At 41.6% G+C, this 22,438-nt stretch overlaps 1 protein-coding gene across 2 annotated transcripts; it reads left to right on the top strand.

The window, feature by feature from the left end:
• Nucleotides 1-6,936: 6,936 nt before the first annotated feature.
• Nucleotides 6,937-18,942, top strand: LOC124000204 (trichohyalin-like). Of its 2 annotated transcripts, XM_046306407.1 has the most exons (7): nt 6,937-7,910; nt 12,799-12,895; nt 13,715-13,792; nt 14,459-14,652; nt 14,836-15,883; nt 16,050-16,215; nt 16,502-18,942. In XM_046306407.1, exons 1-6 carry the CDS (start codon nt 7,836-7,838, stop codon nt 16,193-16,195), a joined length of 1,638 nt encoding a protein of 545 aa, XP_046162363.1. In that variant the 5' UTR covers nt 6,937-7,835; the 3' UTR covers nt 16,196-16,215; nt 16,502-18,942. The 2 variants fall into 2 exon arrangements, with proteins under 2 accessions (XP_046162363.1, XP_046162364.1); XM_046306408.1 differs by lacking the exon at nt 13,715-13,792.
• The last annotated feature ends 3,496 nt before the right edge of the window (nt 18,943-22,438 follow it).

Here is a 22,438-nt window from a genome sequence, read left to right on the forward strand (position 1 = left end):
GGGTTCTGTCTGGCCACTCTACCATAAAGGCCTGATTGATGGAGTTCTGCAGAGATGGTTGTCCTTCTGGAAGGTTCTCCCATCTCCACAGAGGAATTCTAGAGATCTGTCAAAGTGACCATCGGGTTCTTCGTCACCTCCCTGACCAAGGCCCTTCTCCCCCGATTGTTCAGTTTGACCGGGGAGCTAGCTCTAGGAAAAGTCTTGGTGGTTCCAAACTTCTTCCATTTAAGAATGATGGAGGCCACTGTGTTCCTGGGGACCTTCAATGCTGCTTTTTTGGTACCCTTCCCCAGATCTGTGCCTTGACACAATCCTGTTTCGGAGTTCTTCGGACAATTCCTTCGACTTCATTGCTTGTTTTTTTTCTCTGACATGCACTGTCAACTGTGGGACCTTATAACGTCAGCTGTGTGCCTTTCCAAATCATGTCCAATCAATTGAATTTGCCACAGGTGGACTACAATCAAGTTGTAGAAACATCTCAAGGATGATCAAAGGAAACAGGATGCTTACTGCTGACGTGCAGTAATACGTAATCAGATGAGCATTTTGTCTATTTCATAAGAATCACGCATGTAGACCACATTCATCTGTAGCATTAGTTAACTTATGGTCACCTGGGGCGAGATGCGGACTGTTGCCTGCCAAAGTAATCTGTGCACTATCCTAAAGAGCTTTAGACTGTCCTTGAATATTTCTGCTTGGATGCAAATAAGGCTTTGGCTTGGGTTCAATTGACAACCTGCCCATCTTCTCTCACCTTATACAGAAAACATGCTTGCCAGGTAAACGTTTTTTCAAATAACATCTTGCTATTGGTTTATCTTGAAAAATAATCATGCATTGTGGTCTTTTATTCTGTGGAAACTTACACTATCACAATTCAGTGTGAGCCCTATGAACCAAGATGGGTCCTTGGTTTGCTTTGCATCGTCTCCACATAAGAATTGGTTTTGTCTCTAGCCGAATAATTTTTTGTATTTTTATTTTTTTATCAAGATAGCCACATTCCTCCACCCAGCAAGGGAACCTGAGCCATGTGAATGGTAATGGTGGTGCTAGCATAAAGGTGGAGCTAATGATTCCCTGCCGTCCATGTGGTGTATTTGATACTCTGTTATCAGCAGGCTCGGCACTAATGGAAGATCAGTCTGTGGCGTTCCACAAGGCTCCCTACTGAGACATTCTTGGAGCTGGACTGGTCGTGGATCAAGGGCAAGATGGAACAGCATAAGCATGGAATAGGCCAGATATCACCTAGAATGAAATGATATGGCCTGTAATAGGCATGGAATAGACAAGATATAAAGTTTTCCATGTGGATATAGGTAACACATTTATGAATATAGGTCCACATTTATGAATATATTTAAGGGGTCAGGTGCTGCTGATAACTCCAGTGTTGGAGGTAATAAACAAGTGTTAAACCAATATAAATCATTATCACATTTCCCAGCTCTATTGCAGGTTGATTTTTACAATTGTTTGTTTCAATAGCTATCATTAAGGAATGTACATTGATTGATTAATTAATTGTATGCTACTCAAATATAAAAAACATACATTTTTCCAAACCACTCCAATCTGTTACTTGGACTTATTTTAAATGCTTTAGGTAGTCTCATATATTCAGTCATTCTGAATGCAGGTTGCGGGTGAATACAAATGGCAAATGTTGGAGATCCCCACTATGGCTGGATTCCAACAGGAATTACATCACTTAGGATATCACTTGGTGAAGGACACAGGACAAAAAATGGACGAATGCAACCATCATGTCTTTCTTTGTAACTAACAAATACAGTCATGGGTGTTAAATGTACCACTCACTCGAAACTCCAGGCACTATGGGAAATATGCCAATGTGCTTTACACTAAGCAGTGTGTTAATTTAACAATAAAAAGTGTGGACCCATATAGACACTGGACCAGTGTTAAATGTAACACTCAGTTTTGATTTAACACTGGACCATTTGCTGTGTGTGCAGGTGTAGCTTTAATATCTCAAGAGGTGAAGATCGTAGATGACGGGGAGTAGAGAAACTGTAGACCAGGATTTAGTAGGATACTTAGTCGATGACTCCAATGCTGGCAATATAGAGAAGAATCATACTGTACAATCCTGATGAGCCAGCTCAAAACTGCACACACACAAAACATGTTAACAATGACTTGTGTCAATCTTCCTTCACTTGCTATATAAAGTAACCATTTAAAAAAAAAGTTAAACTATAGCCTCTCGTCTTGCAGCTTGAGTGGAGTGTGCACCTGTATTTGGTTTCCAGGGAGAGATAGAAATGGAAAGGGAGGAGCAGGTACAGTGTGCATCTGATGAGAGAGGGATTTCCCCACAGACAAGACCAGCACTCAGATCAAACAGAGGATCCTACATCTGCCTGCGTCCCAGAGGCACCTGGGACCATAACGACTCACATCAAAACCATGAAGTGGAGAGAGAGGCATAAATCACCCTCTACAGAAGTGACAACTTAATAACCACATCACATTCATACTGTGTGGAGCATGGACACACATATTGCTACAAAACACACACACACGTTCATACCAACATACATGTACGGAACAATCTTATACCTCTTGCCACATATAAGATATAAAACAGAAAGGTGAACGTTTCATGCACGCATACACACAACGATGGATCGTTTTATAAGATGGATAGTTTTATACACAGGCAGATCATTGAACAGCATTCAGCTACATTAAATGTGCAATGATGTACACCCTCGCACATTCGCACACTCACACACACTGGCCTTGTCTAACCCCCGTTTCCTCCAAACAGAGAGAGCTTTATTGGCCATTGAGAAATGACAGCACTCACTAAAATATTTGAGGGCTTTTTCACAGATCCAAAGGGGGTCAAGGGTTCCAGATCTAATTTTCCATTGCTCTTGGTATTTACTTTTATTCCGTTTTTCCCATCATGGCCTCGAGCGGTTAAATAGCTAGCACCCTGTATTAAAATCCTTCAATATAAATGTCCTTAATATAAACACACACATGAAGCTGTTTGTATATATATTATGTTTCTAAGCATTACAAGCTATCCTGTTTTGGGTTTGTTTACTTTTTTTCCGTCAGAGTGGGGAGGTTGGTGTAGATTGGTGTTGGCAGTGGAGCCTCGGGCCAGTTCAGAGTTGAGTTAAAGTCAGTCCTGCTGCCTAATTCTGGTCCATTAACCTTTGGTGTTGCGCTTACCTCTAGCCCTAACATAGGCCTCGACCCTTACTCCACTTCAGTCCCCCCAAGCCCCTCTTAAACCGCTACTCTGACCCTCTCTCTCTCTCTCTCTCTCTCTCTCTCTCTCTCTCTCTCTCTCATTCTGTCATTATCATGACTAATACTTCCACCAGTGACTTGACTCATAATGGGCCCTGGATAAATGTGTGAACGTTACATATATATATATATATATATATATATATATATATATATATATATATATATATATATATATATATATATATATATATAGCTCAACAGCTCAGTTTCCTCCGTTGTCTGCAGTCCGAACAGAAACAATGGCATCCTATTATTCATCAGGCTCTAATTAGGCCACGTTCTGGCTGCAGCCCTACTGGTGGTCATGTGTGGTCAACAGGGACTATGGAACTAGTCTTTATTCTTTAAACGCAACCTCCGAAGGAAATTGAGATTTTTTATGTTGCCATAACTGCAGGCAACACATATCATGGAGTGTGTTTCCATTGTAATTATGGAGTGTGGTGCTGTCTGGAGTTCGGCATGCTTTATTTCTCAGGAAGTGTAAGGCGACTCCCTACTTACTGTATGAAACGGAATTTAAATATAGCATAATTATAGCATAAAGCTCATATAAATTTGTCCTGTTTAAGGTCAATGATCATGATGAGATAAGAGGGCACATGTCCATAAAGGCAGAGAGCCTGAACGAGGCTGGACAGGGGAATAGAGTTCAGCCTTGCCACATTTTAGTGGCTCATCCAAACTTGACCTCTGGTCCTCTCTTTTAAAACCACAATGTTTCACTGAACGGTTTCACTGGCCGATTCTTCTGACACCCACACAGCTTCTATGAGCCTCAGCGTAAAATGCCAAACACAGTCACTTCTCTGTCTGTGAGCAATGAACATTTCCTCCCTGACCGGTATGCGGTTTTGTCCCTGGCAATTGACAGCAAAGCACTACATTATTTTCCTATTACATTGATGACATACTTATCTGCTAACAAGTGATGTGGTGTTTCTCAACACCGTTGCTGAAGCTCACTCGGGGGAGCTAGTTCTTTTGGCTGTTACTTTTTCTTCTCTCTCTTTTCTCCTTTTTCTTTCTCTCCCCTCTTTTTTCTCTCCCCCTTCTACAGACAACTATAAAAAAAAACAAGTGACACATGTTTTAATTTGTAGAAATAGAGACATATCAACAAATCGAATCAACCTGTACGCATTACATCCAGTCCATAATGTTGGCTCACTATTTTGGGGTTCAAGTCTAAGTGAGTTTAAGTTAGGATGAGTCACAGGCGGTATTGTCCAGAAATGTTCCATAAACGTGAACAGATAGGAAAGGTCATAATATCTGAGAATAGCTCTGGTGGTGTTTAGATACACCTCTTAGGCCTACTTTCTCGCTAGGGGCGATGTGGGTAAAGGACACCGGGACCACGATCACGACCTCTCATCATGTGAGATGGAGGAAGGAAGGGCACTGCGTTATGCAGTAGCCTATTCATCTCTGTTCTGAAGTCAGCGTGGGTTATTCATGACATGGTCATTGTAAATGCAGCATCTATTTCGTGAATATGTAATGAATGAATGGATGAATGCATTCATGAATTCATTGAGATTTAAGGCATTTTGTCTTTACAAACCCCAACGTTGTATTGAATTATTTTCCTTATGCCCGGTGCTACTGGGAAATGTTGACAGATTTGTTTAATTCCTTCATTTTCTGTCCTGTGGCTTTCACCAAGTGAGTTCCTAGGCAAATGTTACCATTCAAATTAAACTCTTTATGACAACACATTACATGCAGTGGCTTCAGAAAGTTACAAAACCCCTTTGACTTTTTTCCACATTTTGTTGTCTTACAGCCTGAATTTAACAATGGATTAAATGTAGATTTTGTGTCACTGGCCTATACACCACATAATTGAGCCCGTAATGTCAAAGTGGTGATTTGTTTTTCATTTGACAAATTCATTCAAAATCAAAAGCTGAAATGTCTTCAGTCAATAAGTATTCAACCCCTTTGTTATAGCAAGCTTAAATAAGTTCAGGAGTGTTTTGCGGGTACTATTTAAGGAAGCTGCCAGTTGAGGAATTGTGATGTGTCTGTTTCTCAAACTAATGTGCTTGTCCCCTTGCTCAGTTGTGCACCGGGGCCTCCCATTCCTCTTTCTATTCTGGTTAGTGCCAGTTTGCACTGTTCTGTGAAGGGAGTAGTACACAGCGGTGTACGGGATTTTTAGCTTATTGGCAATTTCTCTGTTCTAACATCATTGCAAAAGGATTTTCTAATGATCAATTAGCCTTTTAAAATGATAAACCTGGATTAGCTAACACAACGTGCCATTGGAACACAGGAGTGATGGTTGCTGATAATGGGCCTCTACACTTCTGTAGATATTCCATAAAAAAATAGTCATTTACAAGATTAACACTGTATTGCTTATCAATTTTATGTTTTTTTAATAGACCAAAAAAGTGCTTTTCTTTCAAAAACAAAGGCATTCCGAAGTGACCCCGAACTTTTGAACGGTAGCGTATATCCCCATGAAACTGACTGAGATAAAATAATTGGTTTGCAGATTCTGCAGGGATGTCTCATGGTTGTCTTACAGTAATCTTATACTACACTATTAATATTTGGTTCTGTTATGTAGAATACTATCATTATGTGACCTTGCAGACATTGATTCAGCTTTGATCTGACTTTTAAAAAAGCATTCATCTCCTCAGTAGCCTGTTCTCTCTGCATAAAGTAGAAAATATGCACTTGCACAGAACATGATCTGCACATGTGCAGAAGCTTCGGGATATTTAGTCTGCCTGGACTTGTACTAATTAACGAAGAATAAATATTCCATTTATAATAACAATTAAGCAAAAACGTTTTCTGTCTTGCTTTAGAGGATTTGCTTTGATTTTGTTGCCTGTAGCTTTGAGTGTGGCATTTTTATTGGAATATTCACAAATACAGTAAGTAAACTGCTACTGTGTTTTATGCAGAATTTTTACAGTGATATTCCAAAATACAACAAATATTTCCCTGACATATACATTTTTCCCACAATGCAATGCAATTTACTGTAATCTACTGTATTCAGTTTATAAGTATGTTACTGCTGATTATACAGTAATTCACTGTGACAATCACATGATTTGTTTTACAGTGTACTGTACTTTCAAACATCTGTGCTAATGGGCTATTAAAAATATGTAGAAATCGCTCTGCCATTTTCTGGTTGCTAAAATTCTAATAGTTCACCTAATTTCAGTTTATGTGACAAAAAAAGCAAGTGTAAGGAAGTGTAGAGAATCTTTGTACCATCTAAACCGCTGTGAAATATATTTACCATAACCAAAATAATTGTATTTTCAGCAGTTTGTAGCTGGTGTACAAAAACGAAAGTAAAAGATGCAAAAACTAAATTTAAGAAGAAAAGCTTAGAAATAGAGCACATATAGAACCGATGTATAGCTTCTTAGACTTGCTTTCAATGAGAATGACAGATCTATGACACACATTTCGGTGTGAATTTGCAGCTTATAATACATGGTTGCAGACATAAACCCTTGCAATAACTCACACGAGACTTCTCCTTTAAGACCTTTCCCTCAAGAGCCCAGTCAGTCCTTTTTTGTGTAGATGATGGCCCTGCCTTCAGGGGGCGGGAGAGATACTGTACAAACTCTTGGAAATCTGCTCTCCGGTCAAGTGCGGTAGAGGCGTAATCAGGAGGGAACAGGGCTGAAGCGCACTGTGCCACAGAGAGCTTTGGATATTGATAAGCCTGTGACGAGGCAGCGGACAGCAAACACCCATTGTAGGCTACGTACCATATAGAGGCGCGCCGTGCGTTATAAGGAGAGAATAACCTCGTGTAGGCTACAACGCGTGGAAAAAGGAAACTAAAAAGGGATTTTAATCAACTTGAAGAGTTTTGATGTCTCGAGGGATAACCTAGCATTTGCCTGTATTTAATGTGTAGTATAAATAACATTTTACTAATCTAGTCTAGAATATTGTTTGTTTGTAAACTTTGTTTGATATATACAAGTAACTTAAAATGTTTGAAGATTTTTTTTCTCATTATATTGATTATTTTGTAGGATAATGTAAGATGTTTATTTTAAAGCCATAGGCTATAACATTGGGCGTTTTAATTTCGCACCTGGACTTTTAATGTATCGACTGGTGTCTTAAAAACATTTTTAAATTGTGTGATACCAAACAGTCTGAGACTATCATCCCGACTGCAGGAGATTATTGTGTTTGGAACACACCACAAACACTTCCTTGGGGGATTTAAAGACATCAATTGAAAATGGACCAAATCATCTTTAAAAAAGTCGCCTTACTCCTCTAGTGGAATTTCGAACTGGGTGGACGTTCTGTGTGGGAAGCGTATCATTGAGCAGGCTACAATTGCTAATTCACTGGATACTTTGCTGAGACGACAAGTGTAGGTGTCCGTCCACTTGCAAGGCAAGGAGTTCCAATTCCACAGAGCGAGCCGCTGTCCCCACGCCTAGTGCTGAGTGAGAGACTCGTGCTGTTCCCATAAATGCTTGGTCTATCGCGGAGAATCCAGCCTGGGCAGCAAGATGAGCTCGTGGGTTTGGGTTCGGGTTCAGCTGCTCGCGTTGCTTGCGGCATGTCTGCGGTCGGGCAGCGCAGAGGTATGTGACAATGAGTCAATTAATTCATTCAAATGTAAGCCTAATTGCCCAAAGTCCGTTGCCAAATATATGTTTTTTCTGTTTAGCTCATTTGAAAGGCTACGTTTATTTTCTTTGTTTAATTTCACTGTGAATGGTAAAATTAGGGACCATTGTTGAGTATATTTGACACCGGGCCCCAATTATAGACCATTGTTGAATTTCAGGGTCATTGTATTTTAACAATGTGTGCACTAGGGCTTGTGTGCTCTCCAAACAAAAGGCCCCAACTTGTTACATTCAGTAATGTTTTGTACAAAATAAATGTGAACCAGGCCCCTCACCCCTCCACTTAGTGTATGTTTGTGGCATAAAACCACATGTGCACTTGTTATTGTTGATTAATTAAGCTGCGTCTTGTAAGTTAAACTGCTCATCCTCCGAACCACACCTTATGACAGCTCACCTCATGGCTTTAATGCTCTACATACAATTGATTTGAAACAGTCCTAAGTTTCACTTCAGGCTGTGAGGGCCTCATGGTGAGGACATCCGATTGGGCCCTGCTTGACAAGGTAACCATGGAACAGTTACAGCACATGGCAGACCCGTCTACAGAACCTAAACGTCTTATAGTCCGGAATCCCTAAGTGAAAATAACAATCTTTCCTCCAATTCTTGTCCACGTGCTCATGCTCAACATGGGCCTAAACGCATAAACCTGTTGATAAACATCATATGAGTGGAAGGCCGAAGGCCATCTAAAATCTCACCAGACCCATCACGAAACACGCCTGGGAGCTAAAGCAAGGCCAAATGTGTGTGTGTGTGTGTGTCCACAGGATATTTGACAGGCTAGCAATAGGATGAGCGCTTGTCACAGCAACACAACTATAAATCATTCTGATTATGCTACGGCTGACCATTGTCTTGAATCGTGGTGCCGGGGGCCTTAATACACACGGTGACGGTTAAAAAGAATAGGAAGAAATGTGTTCAACTCAAGGGGAGAGGGGTCTCGTCTTGACTGCTGGAGTCGATTGGATGTACTTTGTATCGTAGCATACACAGCGAGTGTCCTAGAAGTTCCTTCCTCGGGATACGTCCTGCATATGACACACATGTTAAGTGCATGGTGAATTAAACCATGATGAGTCCCGTCCCCATTATGGCTTATATCTTTTAAAAGAGGAGATATAATTCAAGTTTGAGGGTCTCATTTTGAGAGACTTGAGAAGAGGCCAAAGTGGCCCTTAACTTGAATATAATACTAATATAGACAGAATGTACAAAACAGTAGGGACACTTGCTCTTTCCATTACCTAGACTGACCAGGTGAATCCAGGTGAAAGCTATAATCTCTTATTGATGTCACTTGTTACATTGATTTCAATCAGTGTAGATGAAGGGGAGGAAACAGGTTAAAGAATCATTTTTAAGCCTTGAGACAATTGAGACCTGGATTGTGTATATGTGCCATTCAGAGGGTGGACGGGCAATGCTGAATATTTAAAGGCCTTTGAACGGGGTATGTCAGTAGGCACTGGTTTGTTTCAAGAACAGCAATGCTGCTGGGTTTTTCACAAGTTTGTGTATCAAGAATGGTCCACCACCCAAGGACATCCAGCCAACTTGACACAACTGTGGGAAGCATTGGTGTCAACATGGGCCAGCATCCCTGTGGAACGCTTTCGGCACCTTGTAGCGTCCATGCCACACTGAATTGAGGCTGTTCTGGGGTCAAAAGGGGGGTGCAACTCAATGTTAGGAAGGTGTTCTTTATGTTTTGTACACTAAGTGTATATATACCATTTATCAGACACTTTTATCCAAGACAACTTGCATTTTACATGCTAGTGGTCCCAAGAGTTTAACCGACTATCCTGGCATTTTTTTTTTTTTACCTTTATTTTACTAGGCAAGTCAGTTAAGAACAAATTCTTATTTTCAATGACAGCCTAGGAACAGTGGGTTAACTGCCTGTTCAGGGGCAGAACGACAGATTTGTACCTGGTCAGCTCAGTGATTCAAACTTGCAACCTTTTGGTTACTAGTCCAATGCTTTAACCACTAGGCTACCCTGCCGCCCCAATTGCAATCACTATACTCTCCCGACTGAGGTACATCGGGCCATCTTTGGGAAGTTCACAGGATTGGGCAGTAGCGGCTGTCGGAAGAGACTATAGTGAAACAAAGCTCTGACTATGTGGGTCATAACAACATACACACACAGTCTTCAGTTATGGGAAATGGATGTTTAAACAGGGCGAAATGCGGCGCCACCCCTTCTTTGCTGGGTTTCCCAGAATGCCGTTCAGTTGCTTTCATGCTATCAGATCGATGACTTCCTTTTTATTTATTTATTTATTTATTTATTTATTTATTTATTTATACTCAACCTTTATTTAACTAGGCAAGTCAGTCCTCTAGTGTGTCTTGTTCCCAGAGCTGCCAGTGGTGTGTGTTCTCCACCACATTTGTCATGTCAAAGACTGGGCTTTTGGAGGCAGCCTTGGAGGGATGCAAATAAATGTCCCAAATCATACGAATTGCCCTGAGGACAGGTTGTTGGAGGTGGCAGTAATGGTTGATTAGAAAGTGTTGTTAATGTATAGTCGAACTAGTCCTCTGTCTTCTATCTATACATCCTCCCATCCAGTGATGTATTGGTGTACATGCCTGTAGCTAGTGATCACATGAGGTGTCTTTGAGGTATACCATCAGGGAATTACCTCAGTCAACTAAATCCCACAGAATGGATTCTAGCTGTATAATGTAATGTCTGAATGTGTTTGTGTGTGTTCCTATAAACGTATGCATAAACCATGTGCTCATAGGCATGGTTTTAGGGATTGCATGTGAGAATGTGCAGCCGTATGTACATTTGTTTGTGTGTGTGTACTCGCATGCCGGCAGGTAGCAAAACTAGACCCATAATCATGTATCCTTATTCCTCACCTCTCTACTCCTATAGCCTGTACCTGGGATTCCTCAGCTCAACCCACTTCCCATTAAACATCACTGGGGCAATGTATTCCCTGTTAAGTGCACTATGTATGAAATACGGGGACTGGGACTGTCTCTGTTTCCATCTCTATTCAGAGAGATGGAGGTCTACTGCATGATGGCTCTAAAATAAGTGCCTGTCTCAGTCTGTGTGATCAGAAGAATGACAGTACATTTTAGAAGACACTGACTGTTCCAGAACTTCCAGATGTGACCCAGTCAGATGCTGACTTGTGTGTGTGATTTAGAGTTCTGATTTAGAGTTCACCAATTAGGACCAGAGTAACTCCTGGATTCCTACAGTATTATAGGGTGAAGGTTATGATTTTCTGTTTACATCAGTTGCAGGGGGTGAAGTGTTTATTTAATTTTCCCCGCCCAGACACAAATCGCCATGGCAACGGCCACTCTATGAACAAAGGCCCAGACCATAATGCGCAGCCAGCACAGTTAGAGTGCGTCCGAAATGACATTGCTAGTAGTGCACTAAATAGGGAATAGGGTGCCATTGGAGCCTCAGCCCTTAGACTGGGGCCAAGGAGAGGAAATAACTGGGATGGCTCCTCGGGGGCATTGCTACACAAATAGAGATGTTAATTTAACTCATGGCATTTTCCTTTTGTATGGCTGGACTTTCTTCAGTGCCCAACAACAATGGGGAAAAGTACATTATGTACATTAATAGTGTGTGAATGCCGTTCACGCATGGCTTCTTCCTCCTCAAAGCACTCCCCAAAGGGCTTAGTTTTATTCTCACAAGAAACTGAATGGATGAATGTAACGGACAGAGGTGGTTCGACTTGTGATAGCTCCCTGAATGAATGCCAACGGCATTAGCTCAGAGAGCTAACTCTGTATCGTGGTGTGCATGAGACCTGGGATTCGGACCCAATAGGTCAAACAGTGGTAGACCCAGCTAGCAAGAGTTAATATCTCCATAGATGCAACTTCTTCTCCTTTATTCACCCATCCCTCCATTATCTCTCAGTTCTGATCCACCTCTCCTCCTCCTCCTCTCAATCACTCCATCCCCCACTACTTCCTGAACCCTTCCTGACTCCTGTGACCCCTAAGTATTAGCAGATGAGGTGACACAAGGCCAATAGTCATTCACCCCCTCTTAGTGGCCATTGTGAATCAAAGCAGCCATTTCCTTCATCCTCTTGTTTCATTAATGATTAGGGGGGTAAGTCGGGTAACCCCCTAACCCGAACCCACACCTACCTACATGCAGTGGTGGAAAAATTGTCATACTTGAGTAAAAGTAAAGATACCTTAATAGAAAATGACTCAAGTAAAAGTGAAGGTCACCAGTAAAAGTCTAAAAGTATTTGGTTTTAAATGTACTTAAGTATCAAAAGGAAAATAATAAAAATCAGACGGCACAATCTTCTTGTTTTTAAAATGTATAAATATGTAAATATATATCCTGGATAGCCAGGAGCACACTTCAACACTCATAATAACAACACATCATTTACAAACAATGCTTTTGTGTTTAGTGAGTCTGCCAGATCAGAGGCAGTATGGATGACCAGGGATGTTCTGTTGATAAGTGTGTGAATTGGACCGTTTTCCTGTCCTGCTTAGCGTTTCAAATGTAACCAGTACTTTTGGATGTCAAGGAAAATGTATGGAGTAAAAAGCACAATATTTTCTTTAGGAATGTAGTGAAGTAAAAAATAAAACATTTCAGAAATAGTCAAGTAAAGTACAGATACCCTCCAAAACTACTTAAGTAGTACTCTAAAATATTTTTACTGAAGTACTTTACACCACTGCCTACATGTACCACTGCTGTTGTCTCTATGCTTCCATATCTACACAGAATAAATGGGGAAGCTGAGAAAATATTTGATTTGGGAGAATCTAGTTTTATTCCTGTCTCATCTCTTTCTCTCAGGGGGATCCTCTCCCTCCAGGTTTGGTGGAGCTGGTTAGGAGCAACCCTATCTCTTCCATAGAGGACCTGCAGCTGTTGCTGCTCAGTGACTCCGTAGGTAAATATCTCTAACGTTGTACTATGCTGATACTCATCAACATGCATATGCATTTTAGCAGAATCGGTTTTACAAAGAAACCTACTGTCATAGGTGCATATATGTTTACGTATGGGTGGCCCTGGGATTCAAACCCACATCCTGGCTCCCGAAGCCTAATGCTCTAACAACTGAGCGGTACAGGACCACAAGCCAGCCAGACACACTGGTCACGCCATGAGATGGAGGCTCTCTCAGATGAACTAACCTGACCAACAGAGACTGAGGGAAAGAAATTGAAAACTATTGTCACATGATGCCCAGATTTCATTCCCAAACAGGGACAGGCCGACGTCACACACAGTAAATACTATAAAAAGAATCTCACAGACTGACTAACAGACAAAACCGTCAGTGACACAGAGGGCAGAAAGACTTCTTAAATAGATACACATATTCCCATCATTGAATTAGCGAACATCACATACAGTCAACACTATATACAAACTCAACGAGATAAGAGAAACAAAAGAGGGAACTATTCAGTGTCTCAAGATACAAAAACATACAAACATGAGGTCATGACAGAAAGAAATTCCCACACAAACAGACATCTATTAAGGGGAAGCTCAACTTGTAAACAATGCCTCAAACTCTCTCATAAACACAAACATGCACCGTACACAGATGCATGCACGTGCACGCGCACACACACACACATACACACAGAGAGAGTAAAAGTCATAACCCCTAAAAAATTTTTTTTTAAAAATAAACAATTGAAGCAACGAGCTGATTAGATCTGTAAACTAATATTGGATTGGATTATTTTTTTGTCAGATGAGGATTTCTCGGACAATATTTTGCCGAGTGGACAACACTCCAACAACACTAGCAACCGATTGCCAAGGAGTCTGGGTGAGTTTTCACCTTCCTCATAGTCTCTGACGCTAGGCTATAATTCCACATATTTCCGTCACTCATGTTGACTTGGGTGGTTTTGGACAGCTGTATCTCATCCAAAATGAGTTGTGTAATGCATGTTGTGGTAAAGAAACATATAAAGTATGTCACCATATTGCGATTCATTAGTTATTTGCTGAACAAACGCCTTATGACTTGCAACTCCAAGTTACACTCCAGCACGTATGAAGATTCATGCATACACTGTTTCAATAGCATGCGATTTCTTTAAACAGCATAAGTAATATACCTTCAGTAGAATTAGTGTAAACAAAATGTTTTATACATTTTGAGGCCTATGTGCTGGCTGTTTTGTAGGCACTGAGCAGTGTAGATGGTATGCTTTTAACATTAAGCCTGAGGCTCCAGCACATTTACAATTATGTGTCTGATTTGCTGATTAATGTACACTGTCCCATCTTATGAAACCTGTCTGTAATATGGGAGGTTTTAAATGGTCTGTCTGTCTGTCTGTCTGTCTGTCTGTCTGTCTGTCTGTCTGTCTGTCTGTCTGTCTGTCTGTCTGTCTGTCTGTCTGTCTGTCTGTCTGTCTGTCTGTCTGTCTGTCTGTCTGTCTGTCTGTCTGTCTGTCTGTCTGTCTGTCTGTCTTTGTTGTCTCAGACGCCCAGCCGGCTCAGCAGGCACTATGTAAGGTGAGGACAGAGGTGATGGAGGTGACCCGTGCCATGTTGGACCGCAGCAACGCCAACTTCATGTTGTGGCCTCCCTGTGTGGAGGTACAGCGATGCTCTGGCTGCTGCAACACCAAGAGCCTGCAGTGTGTCCCCGTGCTGACCCACACCAGGCACCTACAGGTACATATACACCACCCCCCATCTCAACACCTGTCCTCTACCCTGAAACTTTTTCCCAGGTTGTTTCTGTAAAAGAGAATGTTCTCAGCTGACTTAGGCCTACCTGGTCAAATAAAGGATTAGTCATAAAAAATAAAAAGCGATTTAGTCGTTTTGAATCTCCCGCCTCCTCCTCCTCACTAGGTGATGAAGATCCAGTACGTGGACAAGCGGCCCAACTACTCCAAGGCAGTCGTCTCGGTCCACGACCACGTGGAGTGTCGCTGCCAGCCCGCCCCTCGTCCCCCGGCCGCCCCCAAGAAGAAGTCCACACCCCGCAGACAGCAGAAAGACAACAAAGGAGAGGGCCATCCAGCCAAGGCCAGATCCAAGGAGGAGCTGCACCGCAGAGATGAGCTGAAGCACAACCAGAGGATCCAGCTGGAAGACCTGCTGGACCTGCACTGGAACCCCAAGGACACCTCCTCAGACGCAGGGGAGAGGAAAGGGGGCTATGGGCTGGACCATGACAAAATGGATCCTCAGTGGGTGCTTAACGCTACCAGACAGCTGGGGGATAACGAGTGGACCGAACCTCGACATCACGATGACATGGAGGAGGGGAGAGACAGTAGTAGTGTCAACGACACTACAACCGCAATGGACATCGACATGGCACAGCTTGACCACGAGAAGAGAGACAGGGTCGAGACGCGTGGGGACTCGCTATTTAACATTACTGAGGGAAATGTCAGTAGGGGAGATAGGCAGCAGGGTAGTCTGAGCCTCAGTGAAGAGGAGGGAGACCAAGAGACACAGAGACAAGCCACACAAACACAGAGTCCCTCGCTACGCACCAACACATCAAAGCAACAGCGACAGGGGACCAACTCCTCCTCAGAGGAAACCAAAAGCAGAGAGGGAGCCAATCAAAGAACAGAACAGCAATTCCATCCTACGGAGGAAACCAATCAGAGGCCCGAGAGCAGATTCCCTCCCCTTGAGGAAGCTGATCAAAGACGTAAAGACAATGAGACCCCTGATTCAGAGAGGAGCCTCCAGCACGCTCTCCAACTGGAACAGGAGAAGCTGGAGGAGGAGAGGAAGGAGCTGTTGTTACTCCACAGGAGGCTGGACGATGAGAAGGAGCTCCTGAGACGTGAGCAACAGAAACAACAGCAAGAAGAAGAGGAGCAGCAGTACCATCGGCCTAATCATAAACATCAAACTCAAACCACCACACAAAGAACAGGTAGATAGAGAACATTGTGAGCTAGCAAGTGTGTGTGTGGTGTGTGTCTGTGTGGCTGTGGCTGTGTCTGTGTGTGTGTATATGTGTTTTGGATTTATGTTTCTCAGTTTCATGTGTATTCCAAACTGTTAAATCATCTGAATCTAATATTCTCCTATTCTCCCAGACACAGTTTCACCCACTTTGACGCGAGCGCCCTCAGTCCTGGCTGGTCCCCGGCCACCTGCTCGGCCCGGCCCAACTAGGAAGAGAATGAGGAAGAACAACCGCAAGCGTATCAGCAAGGCTGCAATGAGAGCAATGCTAATGTAGAACCTACAATCTCTCTGAAGGTGAGAGATAGAACGGATAGAAACGGTTTCCTAACACAAATACTTTCCAAACCCATTCAAATACTTTCCAAGTACTTTCAAATACCACAAATACTTTCCAAGTACTTTCAAATAACAATTTAAAATACTTTTTTGGGCAAGGTATTTGCAAACAGTTTTCAAATACTTTCCCAACCCTTCCACACACTTTCCACAGAAAAGTGTATATTCATATACAAAAACTATATTCTACCTGGTCTAGAATATAACAATTTTAACAATTTTTCTGTTTCTCCTTCTCATCCAGGGAGTGATGCTCTCTGTGTTTGTTGTGGACAATCCAGTGGCGACACCGAGCAGTTCATTCCTTTCTTATGAGTTAATATTCGAGTGTCAGTAACCTGCTCGTCCTGTGACCGTGAGGTATTCCCTAATAGTACTAATGATTGTCTGGTGAACCCAAAACAAACCCTTGGATGGAAAGAAATATGGGACAAGAAGAATGGGATGTAAATACATACGAGGCTAAGGTGATCCATCAACATATGTCTGATCCATCAAAAGATGATCTCCTATTAAAAAAAAGATGTTTCTCTAGTCGGATCAAGAAAGTTGGAACGTCGTAACAGAACATTCAAACCACATTAGAACTTTGGAACAGATCTTTGGAACAACATTAGAACTTTGGGAGATATCATCGGAACACTGGATGAACGTTGGAACGTTCACAAGGATGTTGGACTGTCGTTGGACTCAGTGCTATTGGACCTCCCTCGTGACTTTTGAACAGCATAGTAAACCACTCCAGTCAGTAGAGATCAAGTCGGTTAAAAACTCTTCACATTCTCATCCAAGGCATGGTTTATTATCCCAAGAAGTGGACAGATCATGCTTGTCAAGAAGACCAAAGAGAGAGAGCATTTTTATGTCAGTCCAAATCTCCCATTTCCCTATGAGCACAAGATGTTGTTTTTTCCTTTGAAAAGACTTTAAAAAAATACATATTTCAAAAATGTTGCTTACTGGGTTCTGACATGGAAGAAGACATTTTATTTTTCGGACTAGAAAGGTACAATGATAGAGGACCGGGAAAATACCATGGCAAGCATATATTACAGGGACAATGGGAAAGAAATGATGACATTTATATGAGCTAGGACTGTTAGAATGACTGGTAGTCTTGACTGATGTGTGCAGTATCCCTACAATTGTGCTTAAGCTGCTCTATAAGTTCTTGTCTATTCCTACACTAAGGAAGGTCAATAGAACTACGCAGCAAAGATATTGCATGTCTCAATAGTTACACAATGTAGAATCTCGTTTTTCTATACACATATTTAATTGTATTTAATTTGATCTAAAACACTGGAATTCCATCAACAACAATGCACAGGTTTGCATTCTCATGTTCAGCCGAGGCTTCCACACTTCTTTCGGAGAATGGGATTAAAACAAGATGCAAGGTGCTAAAAACAGGGTTGCATTACACCTTTATGTCTGTCTTTAACATTATTTATTCCTTATATCACATAGGTCTCATGTCTTAATTTTTAATAGGATTACTGCATATGAAGCATTTCGGGGGGTTGAATATCGATCCCTTTTCCGGTCTCAATAGAATTTGAGCTGTCAGCCTTTGTACGCACAGACCATAGCCCAGATTCAATCAGATCAAGCCTTATGTTTTGGCTGTGTCAGAGGAGGAACTGCATTGGAGCTGTCAAATTGGCCCGAAGTTCAGAACACGAAAGTGTCGGCTATATATAAATAATTACGCTCAGGTTGAAAACTGATTAATCAAATGATGGGATTTTCATCATCCTAATGGAGGTGTAGATTACATCTCACATTCCAGTGTTCCAACCTGGTAACAAGGATGCATAGGGTTTCTGGTCGTGAGACTCAGCCAATGGCAATGTCCGCTTTAGGTATTAACGCCGGGGACTCAGTTCCACCTCTGACACTGCCAAAACAACCGCCATGGGAATGTTGGCTAAAGCGGACACGGATCTGATCGAATTGAGCCCAATGTAACTACAAAGAAAAGCTTTGAAAAAGGGGAAAAGGTGTTGCCTGCCATTCACTGTCTGTATGATCGACAGGTTATGGTAATGACTTTGTGTTGTTGTATAGCTCTGTGTGTCAGTGTGGTTGTGCGTGTGTATGTGCCTGTCTGTGCTTGCGCGTGTGTGCAATATGTGTGTGTGTATGCCCGTGTGAGAGTATATGTAAGTATGTGAACAGAATCATATTTATGTATTTGATCGCTAACACTCATGAGTCCATAAATCAGATAGTCCCTTATTCTTAATGCTCACTGCTAACCAGTCCTTGTCTGCATAGGGAACAGTAGAGCATCAGACCTTCTGTATCCTGAGGCTGCGTTGCTTTATTTCATTTATTTGGTGTATAATCTAACACTACAATTTGAAGAGAAGAAGTGCCCCGATAAAAGTGTCAGACGTTAAAAGCAGCATGGGCCAGATGTGTCAAGCAACCCAGCTCAGTGCTTGTGTGTGGGCCACTGCTGGTCCACTGTCAGGTAACGTGTTCTCACTTCAAATAGCCTAACTACCAGACAAACTTATTTTAAATATTGAAAATGTGGCATGTGTCATAATGCCTTCTTTCAACTGTAATTAGTTATTGTCTGTTTTGTTATGAGTTATCAAAAAATGAATGTTGTGATAATGGCCACTTAATTCTATTTTGATATGATTATAAAAAAAACATATGTGAGAAAGTGTACTTGTGCTGTGAGCTGTTGTCCTGCTTTTTGTGTTGTGAAGTAAGAGAAGCTGCCCACTGGGCACTGACGTCAGTTCAACGTCTAGTTTGGATTTACATTTGGTTGAGTTGTCAACTGAGGTGAATTCAAGTTTCAAGTTGTAATGTCACGTGCACAAGTACATTGAAATGCCTTTCTTGCTAGCTCCAAACCCAACAATGCAGTAATCTTATCTCCATAGCTAGGTTTCCATCCAATTGGCGACAGATTTTCATTAAGTTTTAATGTACTGAATAAAAATCTAAAGTTCCATCACATTTCAACTCTCCTGATAGTTAGCCAACAGCTCGTAGATACAGTGCGGGAAGTCTGTGAGGTCAGTGTTGCCAACTCCTCAGTAAGGAAAGTATCTATTGGCTGTCCTAAAAGTCACCAAATTTGCATAATTGGCCATGTGCATGTAATTGTGATAATGTCGTGGGAGAGACTAAAAGTGAGTAAAAAACACCCTAAATATGTTTAGAACTCCAAATGAACTTTCTTCTGTCGATTCTTGTTTTCTTAAATGTCACAATTCCAACCCTCTTTTATCCAGGCTTGGGACCGGCAAAAGTGACCCAAAAGAGACACTGGCGGAGTTACATAGTTTTTTAATGATTTTTTAACCTTATGGTACACTTAGGAGCCTACAACAAGTCACAATAAAACATTACAATTTTTAACCATAACATTTTTTTACATTTTTACATCTACATTAACAATCTAAATGGACCAAAAAGAGACAATAGAAATAAGTGACCATGGCAATGTGAGAAAATTATGGTAACTAGTCTGGCCCTAATTCAGGTTAATTGTTTTTTTAATGTAATCCAGGGTGGGATCAGCCAGCGGCGGCTTCCCGCATGCATGATTCATTTGCACTCTGGACGCGGAGGGGTGAACATATCTTGCTCTGACTGCAGCTGGGAGGGACTGTTGCGAGAGGACTGGGCCGCCTGTGAGTGCTTTGGGACGGGGGTGGGGCCCACGGCAGCACCAACTGCTGGTTGAGAAGAGTAAGAACGATGCGTGCTTTCACGTCAGTCTCCAAAAGTCTACAATAACACCATAAAAAGTTGATAGATTTGTTGCTTGTCGCCTCTTGAAAATGTGTCGCTAGAGGGTTCTGAATACTCGCTAAATATAGCGACAAAGTTGCTAAATTGGCAACACTGTGAGAGGTTAGGCAAGTCTACATGATTAGATTATTATGGATAGGAGCCAGACAATGACACCAGAATAAGACCTTCAATGTTTTATGGAAAGGAGCATCAAAATCAGTGTGCACTTTCACCACCCTGTGAAGTTCATCATCATTTATTTAATCTGTAGCCTAATAAACTGCATGGTTTCTCGAGTCATAGTGGGAGGGACCACACACCATATCATCTCGTGACTCCAAATTCACTGGCTATTAGGGCATTAAGATGTTTCTACCACCATTTCTCGCATTAACTAATTTTACCTACACCAAAAGATCCCAACATGGCAATGAACATATTATCTGTCGGCATTTATAAAATTGTACCAACTCAATGTTTATATCCAAGGACAAATTAGCTAGCAACATCAAGCTAGCTAAATAGGACAAATTAGCTAGCAAGTGCAAGCTAACTAGCTAAATTGCCATACATGTTTAATGCTTTTCGACCTGTCCCCAAATTAATGTAATTGGTTCAGAGTTTGTTTTGATATTTTAACCTGTGTGTCGTGATCACGTTTGGTGTAGGGGGACAAAATACATTTATGCACGGTAGTGCACGATGGCGCACGCGAACTGCCAGTTTGGGTTCCATGTAAGTGTCACATGATCTCAGTATATTTACACCTGTTCTGGAAGGCCTCAGAGTCTGCAACACCACTAAGCAAGGGGCATCACCAAGCAAGCGGCACCATGAAGAACATGGAGCTCTCCAAACAGGTCAGAGACAAAATTGTGGAGAAGTATAGATCAGGGTTGGGTTATAAAACAATATCCAAAACTGTTAACATCCCACGGAGCACAATTTAAATCTGTTATTAAAAAATAGAAAGAATACGGCACCACAACAAACCTGCCAAGAGAGGGCTGCCCAGCAAAACTCACGGACCAGGCAAGGAGGGCATTAATCATAGAGGCAAGAAAGACACCAAAGATAACCCTGAAGGAGCTGTAAAGCTCCACAGGGGAGATTGGAGTATCTGTCCATAGGACCACTTTAAGCTGTACACTCCACAGAGCTGGGCTTTACAGAAGAGTGGCCAGAAAAAAAGCCATTGCTTAAAGAAAAAAATAAACAAACACGTTTGGTGTTCGCCAAAAGGTATGTGGGAGACCCCAAACATCAGTCTTCTAGAGATTTGAGACTGGGACGGAGATTAGGAGGCCTGCGTCTTGTGACTGTAGCGTATGTGTAGGTATGAACAGCAGGACCAAATCAGAAAGATAGGAGGCACAATAATAATGCTTTGTAGGTTAGCAGTAAAACCTTGAAATCAGCCCTTGCATTAACAGGAAGCCAGTGTAGGAAGATAGTACTGGAGTAAAATGATCAATTTTTTTGATTCTAGTCAGGATTCTGGCAGCTGTATTTAGCACTAACTGAAGTTTATTTAGTTCTTTATCCAGGTAGCTGGAAAGTAGAGCATTGCAGTAGTCTAACCTAGAAGTAACAAAAGCATGGAAACATTTTTCTGCATCATTTTTGGACAGAAAATGCCTGATTTTTGCAATGTTATGTAATTGGAAAAAAGCTGTGCTAGAAACCGTCTTGATATCTTCGTCAAAAGAGAGATCAAGGGTCCAGAGTAACGCCGAGGTCCTTCACAGTTTTATTTGAGACGACTGTACAACCATCAAGATTAATTGTCAGATCCAACAGAAGATCTCTTTGTTTCTTGGGACCTAGAACAAGTATCCACTTCCTTATGTCTGAAACACAGGCTTCCAGCGAGGGCAATTTTGGGGCTGCACCATGTTTCATTGAAATGTACAGCTGTGTGTCATCTGCATAGCAGTGAAAGTTAATCTTGCTCCTACCTGACACTACTGTCCCATCTAGACATCTGGAAATGCAAATGCGCTACGCTAAATGCTAATAGCACTCGTTAAAACTCAAACCTTCATTAAAATACAAATGCAGGGTACTGAATTAAAGCTACACTCGTTGTGAATCCAGGCAACAAGTCAGATTTTTAAAATGCTTTTCGGCGAAAGCATGAGAAGCTATTATCTGATAGCATGTAACACCCCAAAAGACCCGCAGGGGACGTAAACAAAATAATTAGCATAGTCGGCGCTACACAAAACGCACAAATAAAATCTAAAACATTCATTACCTTTGACCATCTTATTTGTTGGCACTCCTAAATGTCCCATAAACATCACTATTGGGTCTTTTTTTTTATTAAATCGGTCCATATATAGCCTAGATATCGATCTATGAAGACTGTGTGATCAACAAAAAAAATAGCGTTTTATAACGTAACGTCATTTTT

Source organism: Oncorhynchus gorbuscha, linkage group LG16, assembly GCF_021184085.1.
Source record: "Oncorhynchus gorbuscha isolate QuinsamMale2020 ecotype Even-year linkage group LG16, OgorEven_v1.0, whole genome shotgun sequence".
Classification (NCBI taxonomy): domain Eukaryota; kingdom Metazoa; phylum Chordata; class Actinopteri; order Salmoniformes; family Salmonidae; genus Oncorhynchus; species Oncorhynchus gorbuscha.